This window comes from Rhinatrema bivittatum, chromosome 5 (assembly GCF_901001135.1).
Source record: "Rhinatrema bivittatum chromosome 5, aRhiBiv1.1, whole genome shotgun sequence".
NCBI classification, from domain to species: domain Eukaryota; kingdom Metazoa; phylum Chordata; class Amphibia; order Gymnophiona; family Rhinatrematidae; genus Rhinatrema; species Rhinatrema bivittatum.
In genome coordinates, this window is record NC_042619.1 from 336,482,383 (window position 1) to 336,503,001 (window position 20,619).

General features: G+C 48.7%; 1 protein-coding gene across 4 annotated transcripts in view; it reads right to left on the reverse strand.

Moving 5' to 3' along the window:
- ASTL (astacin like metalloendopeptidase) overlaps window positions 1-10,804 on the reverse strand; it is a 97,095-nt gene extending 86,291 nt beyond the window's left edge. For 2 of the 4 annotated variants that reach the window (XM_029604449.1, XM_029604452.1), the window contains exon 1: window positions 10,628-10,726. In XM_029604449.1, the coding sequence (XP_029460309.1) occupies window positions 10,628-10,694 (67 nt within the window). In that variant the 5' untranslated portion in view covers window positions 10,695-10,726. The other 2 variants (XM_029604450.1, XM_029604451.1) reach the window with 2 other exon arrangements.
- Window positions 10,805-20,619: the final 9,815 nt, after the last annotated feature.

The following is a 20,619-nucleotide window of genomic DNA, read 5'->3' on the forward strand; positions in this document are numbered from 1 at the left end:
GGGAGGTGGCCTACTATTCCTAGCTCACAAAAAACTTAAATTCTCTTCCCACTCCCTAAACTTACCACCCCCTATCGAGACCAACCTATTCAAATCAAAACATCTCCAAATTCTCCTCCTATATGCACCTCCTGGTTGCCTACAGCACAACCTTTCCCCCCTGATCGAATCCATCACAACCCACATAAACTTACAAGAACCAGCTATAATACTAGGAGACTTTAACCTCCACATCGATACCCACCCTCCATCCCCCACAAGCGAACTGCTCCTATCCACCATGTCTGCCATCGGATTCACCCAAATCATCAACTCACCCACCCAAAAATCAGGACACACCCTGGACTTAATATTCATAAACAACAAAATATCTGCAACTGAACCACCATCTACAACCCCCACCCCATGGTCTGATCACAGCCTCATCCAAGCCAAGCTTCAACTCCAATCAATCCCACTACAAACAAACAACCGAATCATCGAATTCACCAAACCATGCTCCAGTGAAGACATCACCAAACTGTTACCTGAGGCACTAAAAACAATCAACTTAAATGACGCCAACACAGCCACAAACTCCTGGATATCTATCAACGCAGACATAGCCAATACATTATGCCCCATGATAAAAAAGGAAATAAAACAATCCACAAAGCAAAGAACACCTTGGTACACCCCAGAACTGAAAACCTCAAAGCGAACACTGAGACAGACTGAGAAACAGTGGAGACGAACCCCCACCTCAAACCTGAAAGACAAATACAGAACACTACTACACAACTATACAACTGACCTTAACACAGCAAGCGTAATTTCCACACATCAAGAATTCACGATTACCAATTTAACCCAAGGACCCTCTTCGCCTATGTCAAAGACCTTACCAACCCCATCCAAAATGACAATACGCCAAACCCCAGCAACATCTCCAGTGAAAAACTAGCACATTTCTTCAAGGATAAAGTCAACAACATCATTGCCAAGATTCCGCAAACCCACAATGACTTAATTGACACCCCCCCTCCTATCCACTCATGGTCACAATTCACTCCTGTTGCTACCACAGAAATTGAACCTATCATCAGAAAAACCAACCCTGCATCCCATCCCTTAGACCCCATCCCCATCAAAACCCTAAAACTCATCAGAGAGATTATTGTCAAACCAATAACCTACATCATCAACCTATCCCTAGAACAAGGAATCTTCCCAGAAAAAACTCAAAAACGCCATCATCAAACCAATCATCAAAAAGCCTCAACTCGACAAATCCGACCCAGCAAACTACAGACCAGTCTCCAACCTCCCATTCCTAGCAAAAATCATCGAAAAAACAGTAAACAATCAACTCACAGACCACCTTGAAACCTTTAATGTTCTTCAGCCTGCCACAACATGGTTTCAGAAAACTCTTCAGCACTGAAACCCTCCTCCTCTCCCTCACCGATACCATCCTCAAAGGCCCGCGACAAAGGCAAATCGTTCCTCCTGATACTTCTTGATATATCAGCCGCCTTCGACACCATCAATCACAGAACACTCCTCACCAGACTTAAAGAAATTGGTCTCCAAGACACCACAATCAAGTGGTTCAAATCCTACCTCTCAAACAGATCTTACATCGTCAAGATGAACTCATCTGAATCCTCACAAGTGCCCCTCACTCATGGAGTCCCACAAGGTTCTTCCCTATCATCAACCCTCTTCAACATATATCTCATCCCACTATGCAAATACCTATCAGAGGCAAACCTCACCTACTTTGTCTATGCAGACGACATACAAATATTACTCCCCATAAACAACTCCATTCAACTCACTATGGAAAAATGGAACAAACTCAGCTCAAACTTATCCCATTTACTATCTCAATTATCACTATGTCTCAACCAAGCCAAAACAGAAATCATTCACATCCACGATGACCATCCCTCCTATCCACTCAAGTGCACCCCCTCTGACCACCCAGGAAACTCAATCAACCCGGGAGTGCCACAAATATCACAAACCTCACTCACGCCGTCCACAAGAAACCTAGGCGTAACAATTGACAGCCAACTCAACTTTAAACGACACATCTCCAATACAATCAAAGATGGATTCTTCAAACTGCAGACATTAAAAAAACTCAAACCCCTTCTCCAAGAGCACGATTTCAGAACAGTCCTCCAATCAATTATCTTGTCAAGACTCGACTACTGCAACTCCCTCCTCCTCGGACTACCAGAAATACACATCAAACCCCTCCAAGTTCTACAGAACGCTGCCGCCAGAATCATCTCTAACAACAAAAAATCCCCTCACATCACACCCACGCTCAAAGAACTCCACTGGCTACCCATTACACAAAGAATCCAGTATAAAACCCTCACCCTCATGCACAAAAAAATAAACAACAACAAAATGGACTGGCTAAACAACGGAATACAACCTTACTCTACTCAAAGAACTCTCAGATCCACCAACACTGGACTCCTAGCCGTCCCCAATCTCAAAGCTGCACACCTCAACGTCACCCGCAAACGAGCCATAACAATAGCGGGCCCCACCTTATGGAACACCCTCCCCACCTGTCTCAGAAACGAACCTTCACTGCAAGTCTTCAAAAAACACCTCAAAACATGGCTATTTTTAAAAGCTTTCCCACCCGACACATAACCCGCCCAATTCGCACCATCCACTCCATGCCCCCTCCACAAGCATCTCGCCCCACACCTTTCCCTCCCTACACAAGCATCTCCCACCACCCTTTCCCTCCCTATCACTACCTTCCTCCCACTCATCCCTTCCTCTCCCCTACCCCCTCTACACTCCCTGCTCTCCTTACCATAATTTATCCTCATCACCAAGCCAGTTATGTATATATGTTATATACTATAGTCTAATGTTCCATGTACTCCTGTTAGTTCTGTTACAACTTGTTATATTTATTACCATGTTATAATGTAAAATATTCTTGTTATATTTATTACCATGTTATAATGTAAAATATTCTTATATCTATTTAATACCATGTTATAATGTAAAATAGGGCTGTTACCACCCTATTCCTTTAGTTATCTGGAAACCGATGTGATATCTCGATCGAATGTCGGTATACAAAAGAAATAAATAAATAAATAAAATAATGCCTCTGTATCGCTCCATGGTGAGACCGCACCTTGAATACTGTGTACAGTTCTGGTCACCGCATCTCAAAAAAGATATAATTGCGATGGAGAAGGTACAGAGAAGGGCTACCAAAATGATAAGGGGAATGGAACAACTCCCCTATGAGGAAAGACTAAAGAGGTTAGGACTTTTCAGCTTGGAGAAGAGACGACTGAGGGGGGATATGATAGAGGTGTTTAAAATCATGAGAGGTCTAGAATGGGTAGATGTGAATCTGTTATTTACTCTTTCGGATAGTAGAAAAGACTAGGGGGCACTCCATGAAGTTAGCATGGGGCACATTTAAAACTAATCTGAGAAAGTTCTTTTTTACTCAACGCACAATTAAACTCTGGAATTTGTTGCCAGAGGATGTGGTTAGTGCAGTTAGTATAGCTGTGTTTAAAAAAGGACTGGATAAGTTCTTGGAGGAGAAGTCCATTACCTGCTATTAAGTTCACTTAGAGAATAGCCACTGCCATTAGCAATGGTAACATGGAATAGACTTAGTTTTTGGGTACTTGCCGGGTACTTGTAGCCTGGATTGGCCACTGTTGGAAACAGGATGCTGGGCTTGATGGACCCTTGGTCTGACCCAGTATGGCATTTTCTTATGTTCTTAGTGTTCTTCCTTATAAAGCATATGGGAACCAATTTAAATATATAAACCCTAAAGGAAAAGTGGATAGTGGAGATAAGACAGTGGCAATTAAATGCCTTCAAGGTATCGATGCACAGCAGGAAGGCCTCCAATTCTTCTGGCCCACTGGTGCTCCTGAGTGATCTCAGTGCTTCTGCAGCAGTGTAGGACCCCCCCCCCTCCCCCATTAACATAGCTCTGCTTAGCTTAATAAAACATAACCCCCTTCCACAGGGTCCTCCCTTTGTAGGCATAGGGACCACCTCCAAGTGCTGCAGAGTTCCAGGACAAAAGTTCCTCAATTTGGGGAGGAGGGCAAGGAAGAGGGGAAGCACCCATCCTAGACCCAAGGACAAGAACTATCACAGGACTAAACAGCTGTAACCAAAAGCCATTCTTTGGTTACCAGTATTCCTTGGGAAATAGTACTAATGCAGTTAGTGAAGGAAAGAATAAGGGGTGGAGCCATTTGTGTGCAGCCCCTCCTCTTGAGGGTGCTGGAATAGCCATCCCTGTCAGGTGTTATAGCAAAGCTCCAACAAGGCCTCTGCAGACAGTGTAAGTTTGCAGTTCATGAGGAAGGTTGAGAATTTTTCCTCAGTTGTATTTTTGGCCTACCTGGGCTCCATCCTGCCTGGGACTTTTCGGAACAAGTCAAGGGCTCCACCATTGTACTCTTCTCCCACAGTGCAGACTGGTTGTCCTGGAAATATTTTGGCTTTTGGACTTTTAAGTGGTAGGAGCCTTCTTGGACACCTAGGCCTTTTCTGAATTCAAGGAACAGGTAGCCCTATGTTCGGGATGTCTAGGGATGGGGAAGACTTGCCCTCATGGTGGTGACCTACTGCAAAAGGGACAACTCTGGTATTATTTCCTTTTGGGGACCAGAAGAAGTTATTTGAAGAACTGGGAGAGTGTTTTCTTCCCTTCTTATTCATCCACGGACCTGTAAAGTTGCAGTTCAATCCAGGAACCCTCCCAATAGGGATTCCCATTGAGTGAAAGGGAGAAAGAACTACTAACTGTGAGCAAGAATCTTTTTTCAATTTGGAGGACACCTGTCCGGAGATTGAGAAAAAAAGAGAGAGAAAGCTGTATGGAACTGGGATTTTTGGCCATCTTGGAAGGGGTTTTCCCCAACCATCTGAAGGTTGCCCTCCCCACTAGGCCTACCATTTTCCAAATCCAGGAGAGTGGATAGTTCCCTTGCCTACTTAAGACTCTTCCACAGATAAAAGGTCAAGGGATTGTAAAAAAGGGCCTGGAAGGAACATTTATTGTATTATTATTCAAATTACATCCAAATTTTAAAAGACCTACATGTGCAAAAAAAAAAACCCAACTCGGGAGTTACACTTGTGGCAGGGCCTTGCACATTTTTGTATTTTAGAAAGGGATGGGCTGGGACAGCACCATTAGACACTGTTCTGGGGAAATGCACACTGATAGCCGTGCAGAGTTTACTTCTGCTCTGGAGGAGCAAGAACAAAAATTAAAAAAAAAAAAAAATGGGGATAGGGATAAGAAAGTTTCCTCCCAGTCCGCTCCTTCATATGACAGCAACAGACAAACCACCTCCCCTTCTCCCTCCAAAACAGAGACAACCACAGATATGCTGCCTCCCCTGGTGACTGAGCACTTCTGGATTTGTTTTTATACCAAAATCATAACACTCTTCCTGTAGGGATGAGCCATTTATACAAATTCACTCCCACTGGCAGAAACTAACCATAAATTGTAACTTTACTGTTATTTCTCTCTTTTTCCCCTTCTTAATCATTATGTATTACTTTGGCAATACATGTAAAATTGTCAAATGTGTTCATAAAGTTATCCGAATCCAATAGAAAGTACTTCCTTATTACAGTCTTGGTAAGCCTTACACAGGCATCCATGCATAATGGAGTTTGTTAAGTACAGTACACAAAATGTCAATCTCAAAAATAAAGGGAGGCATTTTCTGTCCCTAAGTTTCCTTACCCCTAATCCCTCCTGAACAAGAACAAAAGTTTGGAATTAATGGTTTTCAGTAATAGTCCTTCAGATCAAGGCAGATTATGGGTTAAAAAGACAAGACACAAAAAACACAGAACATCCATTCCTGGAATTTGTCTCTTTAGGAAATACAGCTCAAACATAAAAGTTATCCCATCACAAGTTATGTTTTCAGAACTTTTGCTAAATAGCACAAAATTATAGCTTTACTTCTTATGCAATGGGACAGTCTCACTTGCAGCTGCTATCAGCATGCATTAAAAATAACAGCAAGTTACTATGGATCAGGGCATGTACTTGCTTGCCAAGATTTAGCCTTGTTCCTCTTTGGTTGGTGGGGGGCCTGGGTCACACAGGGTCCAGGAGCTAACCTTTCTTTGTCCCCCAGCCCTAGTATGTCAGGTTAGAAATATTCCTTCAAGGTGTGGAGGTGACTTTCTCTCCTGGTGAGCTCTCTCGCTACTGTAAATGGAGGGGGAGGGGAATTCAAGAGCCAATAAAATAAGCTGGACACTCAGGTTGAGTATCAAAGTTTACTGCAGCAATTCTTCAATAGCAAATTGTGGCACTACACACACCAGTTCTTGGCAGAAGAGTTTATCATAACAGTTCTTTAACTTTCCTTATATGTGCAAGTGTCTCTTGGTAGAAATGCTGAAAAAAAAAAAAGTGTGAAAAGCGTAATATAAAAATCTAAAAACAACAAAAAAAACAAGACAAAACACACCTCTCTCCAGAGCATGGAAAAAGTAAGGCTTCCCAGATGGACATGGGTATCTTTAGATGTGGGCAGAAACTCTCTTCCAAAATACCAGCAGACAGAACAGGACTCCACTATGCCCAGCTCCCAAGTGCATCTCTTCTCCCCAGGGTGAAGGCTCCAGATGAAGGTCTCATTCACACTTATTTTTCTGATCGACACACGTGATCTTTCAGATGAAAGGTCCAGCCAACAGGGATCACTCAGCTCTTCTAGTTTTCCCCACTCTAGGGCAAAATTCATCCTCCCAGATCCAAAGCAAAGTCCTTAACAGATGTCCAAGAACTGGAATTATCTTGTAGAAGGTCACCACTAGTAGAGCAACCAGAGTCTTACCTGCCCTGGCCACTCCAGGAAAGGGACTTCCCCTTAATCTCTTTCCCAGGCAAAGAACCAGGAGTCTCACAAGAAACTCCCAAACTCTCAGCAAAATTCTCAGGAACACAATATGGAAAAGGTTAAACCTCCCATCCCACATGGATTACAGATCGTGAAGTCCGGTCCTTGGCTTAGGCTGAACTCTAACACAAAACATCATCCTCCTGCCTCTAAACACAACTGAATATTGTCACTGCCACCAGATCTATGATTCAGCCTTTTCTCTATAAGCAGGGGGGGGGGGGTGCATAACCATTTCAGCAACCTCACTGGAGGTGCTGTTCCACAGATGGTATGTGCTCCTCCCCCCCCCCCCCCCCAACTCCTATTCCAAGGGTTTGGGCACATCCCAAGAGGTATCCACATTAGAAACTTGGATCTATATTCAGGCAACAACCAACAAGGACTGAATTACATAGTCTGGATAAACAGATAAGCATGGGTGTAGCTTGCTTATTGCAGCGGTTACTACCCCTAACTAATTAACAGCTCGATACAGTAAGGCCGCGGTAAAAACAGTGCGGCAGTGTCAGGCGCACCCTTCCTCCCCGCACGCACAGTTCTCCTGACCTAACGCCTGATTCTCTCTTCTAATCGCATGCAAATGCATGCCGCGGCTGTGAAGCGTTAGGGAAGGGTTATGCCCGCGCAACCCATTTTACTGTATAGGCGCTGTAACAGCGCCTATACAGTAACCTGGGTGCGCTGGTACCTGTCATTTCAAATGACATTTGAAATGACAGGTACCAGCGCACCCAGGTTACTGTCATTTCAAATGACATTTGAAATGACAGTAACCTGGGTGCGATTTTGGCGCTCATCCAGGCAGGGGGAGCCGGAGGTCGTTCGCCGTCGGCTCCCTCTGCCTGGATAAATGCCCGTGCGAAATCGGGAGGAAGGGAGAAGGGACTACCGGATGCCGCTGATGGCTGCCCGCCGCCCACCGGCCGCCTGGACCCACGGCCCTCCGACAGGTATTTAAAATTGTTTTATTTTTTTATATAACACACAGGTTTTTTGTTTTTTACACTTTTTACACTTACCGTAGCAGGCCCGAGCCTTGCTACTTTTTCGTTTGTTTTTTTTTTGCTTCGGGAGGAGGGGACCGGACGGGACCAGGGCAGGTAAGCAATGTTTTTACACTACACTACACTAACTCCTACTAGGGGGAGGCGGTAAACTAGCAGGTTAAGGCCGCGGCAGAACAGCGGGTTACGGAGGAGATAATATCAGCGCCCGTTACAGTATCGCAGGGGAATAGCTAATTCCTTCATTATACAGCTTTTTCGTTCATTTACATGCTGGGTGCGGAAAGGGTTTAGGAAAGGGTTTAGGAAGCACTAAGGACACGTGAAACTGGAGACTGTATCGTTGGATGGCCTTACTCGTCTGTATTGTGCGCTCCCAGCACGTTACAGACGGGGAATCTTTAACTCAACGTTACTGTATCGACCTGTAAGCTAAATATTTCACTTAGATGCAGTTCCAACACTGCTCTCTACATTAATGGCAGGGGTAGAAGGGAAATATAATAAAAAAGGTAACTAAGAGCCAAGAGTAACAGAAGTATGAGAGAAAAAAAAAGTGTGAAAGCTTGCTGGGCAGACTGGTCTTCTTCTGCCGTCATTTCTATGTTTCTATTAGCATGCAGGTACATGTAGAATATTCAAAATAGGATGAAGTTAGTTATCACTGTATTCACAAACCAGTGGTAATTTTACTGAGACTGTTGGGACCTGGTAAATTCAGCTCCTTCTCAGGGGTGGCTTATTTAGTTGGTCAGCATGTTAACCTAAGTGGGGATGAGGTGGATGTTTGGGGTGCCAGATATCCATGTTGGTTGGGGTAACTGGCAAAGACCTAGCAAATCATAAAACCTCCAACCTCCTCACGCATGTAGCTAAAACTAGGCTTGATCCCATCTCCCAGCCTTTCATTTTACCAACTCTGAAATACCAACTTACCCCTCCTATAGATCCAGAAATGTTTACCAGGAGGAGGCATTGACACCACATGCCAGTTCCACCACTAATCTCAAAATGGTGACACCTACAGCCAGTGGTGTAGGGGGAGGGGTCACCTATGCTAGACCACCCTTGCACTTTGGGCTAATTAGTACAGGGAATCTTAGGATACAAAGTGGACATCTATTAACATGGGCATGCATTACATCTTATTATCTTAGTGACTAGGCTTCTAGGTAAGGACTCACTGGTCCTTACCAAGAGAATATGGCTTTAAGAAGAAGACATAAGGTTGGAGAGAGTAGACTGTGGACTGGACCATTTGCTAAGTTCCATAATAATTCATTTCTAAGTTTTTACCATAGAATGGGAGAAAAGCCTTAGTAAGTCAGGCTCTTGGAGAGTACATACTCTGGGGTAGGGAAACATCTACTGCACCCGAAATTAACTAACCTTGATTATGAGTTTGGAAAGATAGGAATTAAATCTAAAATTAAAATCCACCTGCTGGAGCAATCTAATGCTGTCACATTAATCAACTATGCAACAAAAAGTCAGAAACACAAGGACTACTCTGATTCTTTTACAGAGCCAGTAGATGCAGCAACCCCTGCTGCAGAATTATCTGAAGCCCTGAAAGTGTAATCAGATGGCAGACTTGTTGAGTCTCATGTACCCAGAGCAGTAGTACAATTATTAATCAAACACCCACAAACACTCATTGCACACCCACAGAATTGTTAAGACTAGCAATTTTATGAGTCCAATATCAACATCTAACTAGAATTCAATCTTATATTGAAACTTTAGTACCATATAGCTGAGAATACATCATAGCAGTCTTACCTGCAGCTCATGGGGGAACTCTTAGTATTGTGTCACAGTATGTGGCAAGACTAAAGCACATCAATAAAATGTTTGTAATTTATATTGTTTGCCTTTTTGCATTCAAAGGGGATGACAACCCAAAACTGCACCAAATATAAGTTACCTCTGAAAGATTTACAGCATTACTTAACAAGGAAGATTATTATAGTCCCCAGGAAAAGGCCCAAAGTGCCATCCACGGACTCTGCACAGTTTGTTTCCCCACCCTCAAGGGAGGGGGGGGGGGGTCAATGCTCAGTTCACCTAATCTTCCCTCTCTCACTACCTAATGACAAACTAGCCTACTATCAGCCCACCCATTCCCCAAAAGACAACCAGCTAATGTTCCGTCCACAAGATCACCTCTCAGAAAGCCACCCAGCCCTCACAATCATTCCTGCCCCCAAGAAAATATTCAACCTTCAACTTCCCGCTCCTCAGGGAACAGCCCACAGCTCACCAATGCACCCATCCCCCCAGGGGAAACATCACTCAGCCTATACATGCCACCTCCTCCCCCTACCCATTCAAGGTAAAACATACTCAGCATACACTATTGTATTATCTGTGGGCTGATTCCTAGAAAACAAAGTCTATTTGTAATTTATAAGTGTTTTATCATTATTGGGTTATGAATATAGGAACCACCTGGAGTCTGAGCCACTGAAAAACTCTTATCCCAGGGCAGCAAGGAAGGAAAAATCTTTTGGTGATGTGAGTAGTAAAGCATTCCATTGAATATATAAATTGGAGACTTTACAAGTTGAATAACCTTTTTCAAATTACACCTAGCTCTGTACATACTCTCAGCTTTAGAAAGATCCCACACTGCAAAGCGAGATAACTTAAAAGACGGAACCTCTATCTACTTACATTCAATGTTCCAGAGCAATAATAGGGCAATAGAAGCCACCATGCTAGAAACAGAAAGACAATACATCTCTCATGGAATAGCAAGGGCAGAAACCAAAGGTACCTGTCTGATGAGCTCCTCATAGGAGTGGGAAAAGAGTTACAGCTGCACAGAATCATCAGCTAATCAAGAGCTCCCTGCCCTACGGCAAATCTTCTGATCCCAACAGCGCTAGTAGCAATTCATAGCTTTCTGGTAATTCAGTTGACAGAATCCTCAAAATCCCACTTTTGGTTCTGATGACTATCTGATTCTGAGAAGCTATCACAGTTTAAAGTTTTGCATACATTCCCTGCATAGTTATTCCCACCATACCACTTAATTCTGTGCTAATTCTGGACAAATCCTTACCTTGCTATTGTATTAATACATGTAAAGCAAGACTACAGCATAGACAGCTGAAGAGCAGGTCATCAAGCGAGGATGACACTAATACAAGTAAAGCAGCAATACAGCAAATTGCTGAAGAACACTTTTTCGGAACTCCATGTAGCCATCACACCGATGATTTATTCCAGGTGGAAGAACAAAAAACACAACAGAAATGTAACTTAAATACATGAAAACCTAAAATGAAAAGATCAGACTCATTCAATAGCACATTGAGGAAAGAATGAATATAGCATGAACAGCTGAAAATCGGAGCTTCATCAAAGCCCCCTGCAGGGCTTACACTGAAACACTGCACAGACAGCTGAATAACTGATCTTCATAAAGAGAACTCACAGTAAATAGTAAATAGTGAGGGTATGCACCGAAAAAAAAATTTCATTCCATTTCTGGAGGGGGTTTTTTCCCCATCTTGTTTATTTTGTTTGGTTTAATTTATTTAAAATGAAATACAACTTTTTCATTTTGTGTTTGCCTCCCAGTCCTGCCTCCCATCCTGCTTTGAAGTATAGCTACAGCCCCACTTCCCCACCCTCTGCCACCACAGTATTAAAAAGTTGTCATCCTCTCCCCCTCATCTTACACGAATTCCCTCATTCCCAGACTTCTCTGCACCTCCCCCCCATCCTACATCTTATCCCATAGCCATCATGAGGTCCAAATGCTGCTGTCCTGCCAGTGCCAGTCATTAGCCAGTACCACTTTGGAGTGTGGCTCTGGAGGGGCAGGAGTGATTGTAAAGTTCAGGGGGAAGAGTGGTGCTGATAAGCCCAGGAGGGCTTTACTTTTTAGATTGGCAGTAAGATGGGGGGGGGGGGGGGGGGAGGAGAAGAGTAGGTGGGCTGCATTAGGAAAGAAGCAAAAATGAACATAAACAAATTTGTACTTGCCTTTTATTATTCATTTCCACAATAAAATGAAAAGAAAACACATTCATTGGCTGCCTGAAAATTGTCCGCCCTGAATACAGCTAAAAATGCATGCATTGTGGAGCAACATGCATATGCTAGCCACATTTAGGAGAGGGGTTTTGGCATGGATAGAAAATAACATAGGGAAGCAAGACGGCAGCTCGCTGCTCCAGGTCCTCCTTTCCCCCCTGTACACAAGTCACTTACAACCTTATTACAACTGCGGCTTAAAAATGAGGCCACAGTTTATTAACAACATAACCCGAGCCCGCAACTTGTTAATACAATAATTCAAAACAGAGATCCCCTCTCCCCCCCCCCCCCCTCCGTTGTGCTCCTCTTCATTTACCACTGTGTCCCAATGGTAAGTCTTCTTCGACTTACCCTGCCATGGCACCAACGAGGGTAAGCATGCTGCCTGAGCATCGCCCTCCCCCCCCTTGCTCTTTAGGCCTTCCCGTGTAGCAGCCCCAAACTACACGGGCATTTCCCCCTCCTCCAATGTCCTTCACAATTGAATACAATACATTCCAACTTAGGGCTCGGGTTTTCCACCCCAAACTGTGACGAACAACTGCAAACACATTAATCCTTCAGCATTATCTTTCAAGGGCGGGAGGGAGGGAAGCAGGATTCTGCTGCTTGCTTCGCTGTTGATGCCCAATTGCCAACGTTCCTCACTACAACCTGCTATAAAAGGAGACGATCCGGGCTTGTCCGGGGTCGTCGATGGTAACGTGGGCTCGAGCGTAGGACGGCGGCCGGCAGGGGGCGGAGCGGGGAAGGGGGGGGAGAGAAGGGAGAGAGGTTACACCAATGGGAGGCAGCGAAATTCAAATGCTGTCCTGCCATTGGTGCATTGACAAGTTAGAAGGGGGGGGAGGTGAAGGGAGAAAGTCAGTTGGGAAACAGGCAGCGGAGCAAGCAGAGGGTTCTTTGCTTGCTGCGTGTCTGAGTCCCAGCTTTCCCGGCGCGCGGTTCGTTTTGTGCCGTTTGCGTTTCCCCTTTTTCTTTTGGGCGGTGCACGGCGCTGCGAGTCATGCGGCGTTCTACGGGGCAGCAGAGGGCAAAGCCGTGAGGGAGATCCTCCTCGCGGCCCTCGGCGAGGGAGGCCGGAGAGGGCCGGGCGACCGTCACGGCGGCGTGGGACCTTTCACTAAACGTGAGTTTTCCCTGCCAAGGCGCCTGGCCGGGTGCACACCACCCCCCGATTTCGCCTCCAAAATCCCCACCCCTCGTGCCGGTCCTGCATGCAGCTGACTCCGGGGAAAGCGGCCCGGAGCCGGACAGTCCGCCCCCCCCTGCAGCCCGGGTTCCCATTTCGGGCTGGTGACGGCACGTAGCATGCGGCCGGGCCCGGATCCGGCCACGTGTCAGGATTTCGAGGCGGCTAGGCCGCCCCAGCCGCCCGGCCTTGCTGCTGCCACCGAGCACTGCGCTCGGGCCACCCACGGGGATAAAGCCTCGCAGGGCGCCGCTGCCCCCACGAGTGCGGTACCCCCCCCCCCCCCCTGCGGGGGCGCACCCCAAGCGGCGTCCCGCCACAGGGCAGTCGGCGCGAATACTCGGCGAGGCCTCCTTTGCGGCCAGCGGGTCTAGCCCCGCCCTTCCCTGCGCCCGCCCCGGTTCAGCTGGCCGGCATAGGAGCGCGGCCCGCTGGGGCCCCAGTGGGGGCTCTCCGGCAGCCTTCCCCAAGGGTAGGGGTGCTCCCCGTGCGGCGCGCAGCCGCCCCATTCCTCCCGGTGGAGCCCCCTCCCTTCCCCCACTGCTACCCGCGAGGCACCCCCCCCCCGGAGCGAGGCCCAGTGGATACGGCGGCCTTAATTGCCGATATCCTGGGGCATATGGCCAGGTCGGGGTATAGTTTCCTCCAGGGGCCTAGTGACGGCGGCATTCGGGGTAGCCCGGGGATAGGCGGGTGGCAGGCGGGTTCCGGGGCTTTCTAGGGCGAGCAATTTTTCCCGGGCGCGTCGGGCCCACCCAGCGGCGTGCAGTGCACGGGAGGGCAGAGGGGGCTGCGCTTGGGCACGAGTGCGGGTACAGGCGCGTTGGTGGCGCCGAGCGCGGAGGCCAGAGGGGGGGGTTAGCGGTGCGAGGGGGTTTTTCGCAGCGGACGAAGAGGAGGAGCTCCCAGGCCCGTCCAGCCGCGAAGCGTGGAGGGAGCAGGAGGGTCTGGTGGCTGGCGGAACAGTGGAGCGGTGGACGAGGGAAGGAGAGGGCGAGTTGCCAGAAGCAGCGTGCACGGAGGCCACGGGACCGAAGGATGCAGGCGCTATCGGTGTGGACACGGATGCGGGTAAGGCAGGGCGGCTGCGAGCGGGCAGGGAATGGGGGGGTAGGAGACGGAGGTCCCGCGGGGAGTCCAGTTCGAGCTCCTCGACCTCACCATCGTGCTCTAGCGAGGCGGGGCCTAGCAGGAGGGCAGTGTTAGGTGAGGGTCCCAAATGCGAGGCGAGCTGCCCAGCTTCGGCGTCCCTTTCCGAATTGTGGGAAGAGGTCCCTACGCGCTTGGTTAAGCGGATTAGGAAGAGAAAATTTGTAAATATATTTAAGCTGCTGGAGGGTAGAAGGGGTGGGAAGAAGTTATCCAAAAAAGCGAAGAAGCGCCTTAGGAAGAGCGGATCGGGGCCGCGAATCGCCAAGAATATAGTAAATTGGATACGGGGTTTCTTATGGTTGGCAAGCATAGTTAGCCACTTTGATCCTTCCCAGTATGGAGCTTTGCTGTCCTACGCGGACAGCATTTTGGGTGCGTTCCGGGATTATGAAGGTTGGGCATGGCTCAACTATGACGAGAAATTCCGGGATAAGATGGCGGGGAATAAATTTATGTCGTGGGGTTCCCAGGACATACATCTGTGGTTGACACAGATGACCAACAAAGGGGTAGGGGCGGCAAAGAAGAGTATGATGGGGGGAGGGACAAGTGTTGCGGTGGGCATGGTGCCAGCGGGAAGCGGCAAGGGGCATTCCTTTCGGGCTGGAGGGGTGCGGGCGGGAGAGCCAGGCTCAAAGAGCGCGGGGGGGGGGGGGGCAGCGGACATCTGTTGGCGATTTAACAAACTCACATGTTTGTTTCCTGAGTGCAAATTTCGGCATGCCTGCGTGACCTGCGGGGGGGGGCCCACTCAGCCATTAAGTGCCCTCAAGGGGCAGGAGCGGGGGTTGGTAAGGGGGCCAAATAGTTACGATCTAACGTGCAAGGCGGACTCCCCTATCATTGTGGACGAATTGGTTGAGAGTCTACAGGATTACCCTGATAGGGTGGCAGCTGTTCTATTGCAGGATGGTTTTAGGGAGGGTTTTCGAATCCCCTATGGGGGTCCGGGGCAGGGGGAAAGGGCTAGGAATTCCAGGTCGGTGTACCGACTGGCGCATGTGGCCAGGGCCAAACTGCTCGAGGAAATTGAATTGGGCAGGATAACGGGGCCGTTTCCGGGCAAGCCGTACGAGCAGATGCACTTATCTCCGTTGGCAGTTATCCCGAAAAAGGTAGCGGGTAAATTTAGATTGATCCTGAATTTGTCGCATCCAGTTGGGGGGTCAGTTAACGATTTTATTCCAAAGGAAGCGTGCACGGTGAAGTATGCATCCTTCGACGAGGCGGTGGCATTGGAGCGCAAAGCGGGGCCGGGGGCGCTACTAGCCAAGGCGGACATTGAGTCCGCCTTTCGACTGCTCCCTATACACCCTTCTTGTTTCCCATTGTTAGGTTTCTATTTTTAGGGTGGTTACTTTATTGATCGTTGTCTGCCGATGGGGTGCGCGGTGTCGTGCGCCTTTTTTGAGGCGTTCAGTACGTTTATTCACTGGGCCACGATGGTCCATAATGCTTGCGAGGATTCGTTGCATTACCTGGATGATTTTTTATTTGTCGGACCGGGTGATTCTGACGCATGTCAGCGGCAGTTACGGGGTTTTATGGGGACGGCTGAGCGTTTTGGTGTGCCCATTGCGCGGGAAAAAACGGAGGGGCCGGTTACCAAGTTGACTTTCCTGGGCATAGAATTAGACTCAGTGGACATGGTTTGTCGATTGCCGGTGGACAAAGTCGACCAGCTGAGGGGTATGGTCCACACGGTTCAGGGAGCGGTGAAGGTTACCCTGAGGCAGTTACAATCGTTGATCGGTTCCTTGAATTTTGCGTGTCGGGTAATCCCCATGGGGCGGGCGTTCATTCGTCGCCTGTCAGCGAGAACAGCGGGGATTCGGGCGGGGCATCATTTCATTAGAGTATCGCGACCGGTTAAGGAGGAATTAGCAGTATGGGAGGACTTCTTGCACTCGTTCAATGGGATCCGTATGATGCTGGAGCCGGAAGTGTCCAACGTGGACCTGAATTGTATACGGACGCAGCGGGGCGTCGGGTTTCGGCCTCTACTTTCGAGGCAAGTGGTGCGCTGAGCCATGGCCAGCACCATGGATAGAGGGGGGTGTTGTGAAGAATATAACCTTCCTAGAACTTTTTCCTATCATTGTGGCGCTGACTATTTGGGGGACGGACCTAGCAAATAAGCAAGTAGTGTGGTGGTGTGATAATTTAGGGGTGGTGCAGGTAGTGAACAAACAGTCAGCTAAGTGTCCCAGGGTATCTGCTCTATTGCGGGTTATGGTCATGTTGTGCCTGAAGTGGAACGTTAATTTGAGAGCGCGGCATGTCCCAGGGTCTATGAACATCATAACAGATGCTCTCTCTCATTTTAAGTGGGACATCTTCCGGGCGGCGGCGCCTCAGGCGACATGGCAGGGAGAGCGGGTCCCAGAGCACTTGTGGAACCTGGGCACAACGAACAATGGGAGTTGATCCGGCGATCCTTGGCTCCGGTGACGTGGAGAGCTTATGTAGCCGGGAACACAGCTGTGAATCGTTTTCTGTTATCTTTGGGGTGGGCGGAGGGACGGGTACGGGATACCGAGGTGGTACAGTTCATACTTTGGGCGAAAGGCGTGGGTTTCTCTCTGGCATCCGTCAGGAGCCAATTGGCGGGGTTTGCTTTCTTTTGCAAACTGGAGGGTCACGGGAACCCTTTGCGCAGTATTTTAGTTAAAAAACTTTTAGACGGGTGGGGTAGGGGAGGGGGCAGTAGGGAGGACAAAAGGAGACCGATTTGGTATAGGGATTTGATTGGGTTAGCCAACGGGTTGCGGGGGGTGTGTAGTTCAGAGCATGAGTTATCGTTGTTTCGTTTAGCATTTTCCTGGGCGTTCTTTGGAGCTCTTCGCGTAGGGGAGCTAGTTGCGATGTCCAAGGTTGATAAGGGGCAGGAGGGGTTACTGGTAGGAGATGTGCGCGTGTATGCGGAGCGTGTGACAATCCGGATTCGGAAGTCGAAAACGGATCAGAGAGGCAAAGGTGCTTGGATTTCCTTAATCCGGGCCGAGTGCGAACTAGTGTGTCCAGTGCGTTTGGCGCTGGCATACATATTAGTCAGGCCGGAGGTAGGGGGTCATTTCTTGGTGCATGCGGATGGTTCCCCCCTCACCAGGTATCAATTTGTGACGGTGTTGCGTAGAGTGGTGGCGCTCTTAGGGTGGGAAGTGAACCGGTATACGTCGCATTCGTTTCGCATCGGTGCGGCTACGACGGCGGCGGAAATGGGTTGGCCAGCAGAGAGGATACAGGCGTTGGGGAGATGGAAGTCGGAGGTTTTCAGGGCTTACGTGCGGAAATAACGTATCCGGCACGGTTAGGGGGGTGTCCATCTATTGCAGCTGGTAACGGGACTGTTTGTATTGCAGATCGGGAATGGGAGGTGTCGAGCAAGGAATGTGCCTGGATCGTGGGTCATTCCTTTATCCAGCGAGCCTACCGGCGGGCTAAGAAAAGGCCTTACGGCGAGAATTTGAATCTGAATCGCAAAGACATCAGCGTGCGATGGATCGGGAAAGGGGGGATGAAATGGGGTGAATTATGTGACATTTTGCAAGGCAATATTGACCGATGGGGAGTCCCTAAATGGATCATCATTCATTTAGGCGGTAATAATATTGGCAGGCTGACATGTAGAGAGTTAATTAAAATAATGCGTAAGGATCTGGCTACCCTTATGAATCGCTTGCCATGCACTAAATTGGGGTGGTCGGACGTGATCATTCGAATCAAGCACCAGGTGGAGCCGATCTGGCGTAATGGTGTGAAAAAATTGAACCGACAAATTGGGAAATGGTTGGTGAGGGAAGGTGGTTTTTGGATTAGGCATCAGTGGTCTTGGGAACTGTTGGGGGGTTACTTTCTGGGGGACGGGGTGCACCTTTCCGAAGTTGGAATAGATCTGTTTAATAATGCCTTGGAAGATGGGATTCGACAGCAGATGAGTTAAAGGGGGCCGCAGTGGGGGCACAAAGACTGAAATTTGGTCTTTGTTGGTGGCGGAAAACCCGAGCCATATGTTGTATTGTATATTTTGAAACTGTAATGGACCGTTCGGGGGGGGGGGGGGAGGAATGCCCGTGTAGCTTGGGGCCGCTACACGAGAAGGCCTAAAGAGCAAGGGGGGGGCCGATGCTCAGGCCGCAAGCTTACCCTCGCTGGTGACGTGGCGGGGTAAGTAGGGGGAGGGGGGGGGGAAAACGCTAGCTTACCACCGGGCCGCGGTGGTAAGTGAAGATTGGGATGCGGCAGAGGAGGTGGAGGAGGGGATGTTATTTGGATTTATGTTAAGATTGCGGCTCGGGTTAGGTTCAATAAACTGCGGCCTTTTGTTATCACCATACAGTTGTTACGTAGTATTATTACAAGGGGGGGAGAGAAGAATGACAGCTGCCGGAACGAATGTCTCGAGTCCCTATGTTAAAGGAGACGATCCGGGCTTGTCCAGGGTCGTCGATGGTAACGTGGGCTCGAACGTAGGACGGCGGCCGGCAGGGGGCGGAGCGGGGAGGGGGGGGGGGGAGAGAAGGGAGAGAGGTTACACCAATGGGAGGCAGCGAAATTCAAATGCTGTCCTGCCATTGGTGCATTGACAAGTTAGAAGGGGGGGAGGTGTAGGGAGAAATTCAGTTGGGAAACAGGCAGCGGAGCAAGCAGAGGGTTCTTTGCTTCCCGCCCTCCCTCCCTTGGACGTTATGTGGAATTGTTGTGTGTATTTTGTGCATGTCGCAGAGGAGGCGGAAAACCCGAGCCGTATGTTGTATTGTATATTTTGAGGAATGCCCGTGTAGCTTGGGGCCGCTACACGGGAAGGCCTAAAGAGCAAGGGGGGGGGGGGCCAATGCTCAGGCCGCAAGCTTAACCTCGCTGGTAACGTGGCGGGGTAAGTAGGGGGAGGGGGGGGGCAAAACGCTAGCTTACCACCGGGCCGCGGTGGTAAGCGAAGATTGGGATGCAGCAGAGGAGGTGGAGGAGGGGATGTTATTTGGATTTATGTTAAGATTGCGGCTCGGGTTAGGTTCAATAAACTGCGGCCTTTTGTTATCACCATACAGTTGTTACGTAGTATTATTACAAGGGGGGGAGAGAAGATTGACAGCTGCCGGAACAAATGTCTCGAGTCCCTATGTTACTGCCCCGCAGCCAATGACAATGCAGCAATTCAAAATTGTTGCCATTGCCAATGCCTGCCTCCGCTTCTCCCGCCCCCCCAACCCCCTCCCTCTCTATGCTCTCTGCCTCTTGTGCCCATGTTACTTACAGCAGCGCAAGACGAGCTCGCACTGCTTCCTATAACATAGGGAAGCAAGACGGCAGCTCGCTGCTCCAGGTCCCCCTTTCCCCCCTGTACACAAGACACTTACAACCATATGGCTTAAAAATGAGGCCGCAGTTTATTAACAACATAACCCGAGCCCACAACTTGTTAATACAATAATTCAAAACAGAGATCCCCTCTCCCCCCCCCCTCCGTTGTGCTGCTCTTCACTTACCACTGCGTCCCAATGGTAAGTCTACTTCGACCCCGCCCCCCCCATAACTTACCCCACCTCGGCACCAGCGAGGGTAAGCATGTGGCCTGAGCATCGGCCCCCCCCCCCTCCTTGCTCTTTAGGCCTTCCCGTGTAGCAGCCCCAAACTACACGGGCATTCCCCCCCCCCCCCCCTCCAATGTCCTTCACAATTGAATACAATACATTCCAACTTAGGGCTCGGGTTTTCTGCCACAAACAAAGGCAAACTCTTTGCCTTTGTTCCCCCACTGCGGCCTTCCTACTGCGAGTGCTGCTCTAATCCTTCCTCCAGGGCATTATTGAATAAGTCCATTCCAATGTCCGAAAGGTGCACCCCATCACCCAAAAAGAACCCTCCCAGCACCTCCCATGACCAAGCATGCCGAATCCAAAAACCTCCCTGCTGAACCAACCATTTCCCAATTTGTCGATTCAACTTTTTTACCCCGTTACGCCATAAAGGCTCTGCGCAATGCTTGATGCGGATTATAATATCCGACCACCCCACTTTTGTATTTGGCATACCCAGCATGATTTGTGCCAAGTCTTTTCTCATGATTGCCACTAATTTGCGGCAAGACATTTTGCCAATATCATTTCCCCCCAAATGGATTATCAAAATCTGTGGTGCACCCCAAATTCGAACCTTCCCTCGGAGGAAAGAAAGCAGCTCCCCCCACGCCATGCCCCCTTTGCCAAACCATCGCACCCTCCATTGGTCGGTATTCAGATTCAAATTTTTACCATAAGGCCTCTTAGCGGCCCGC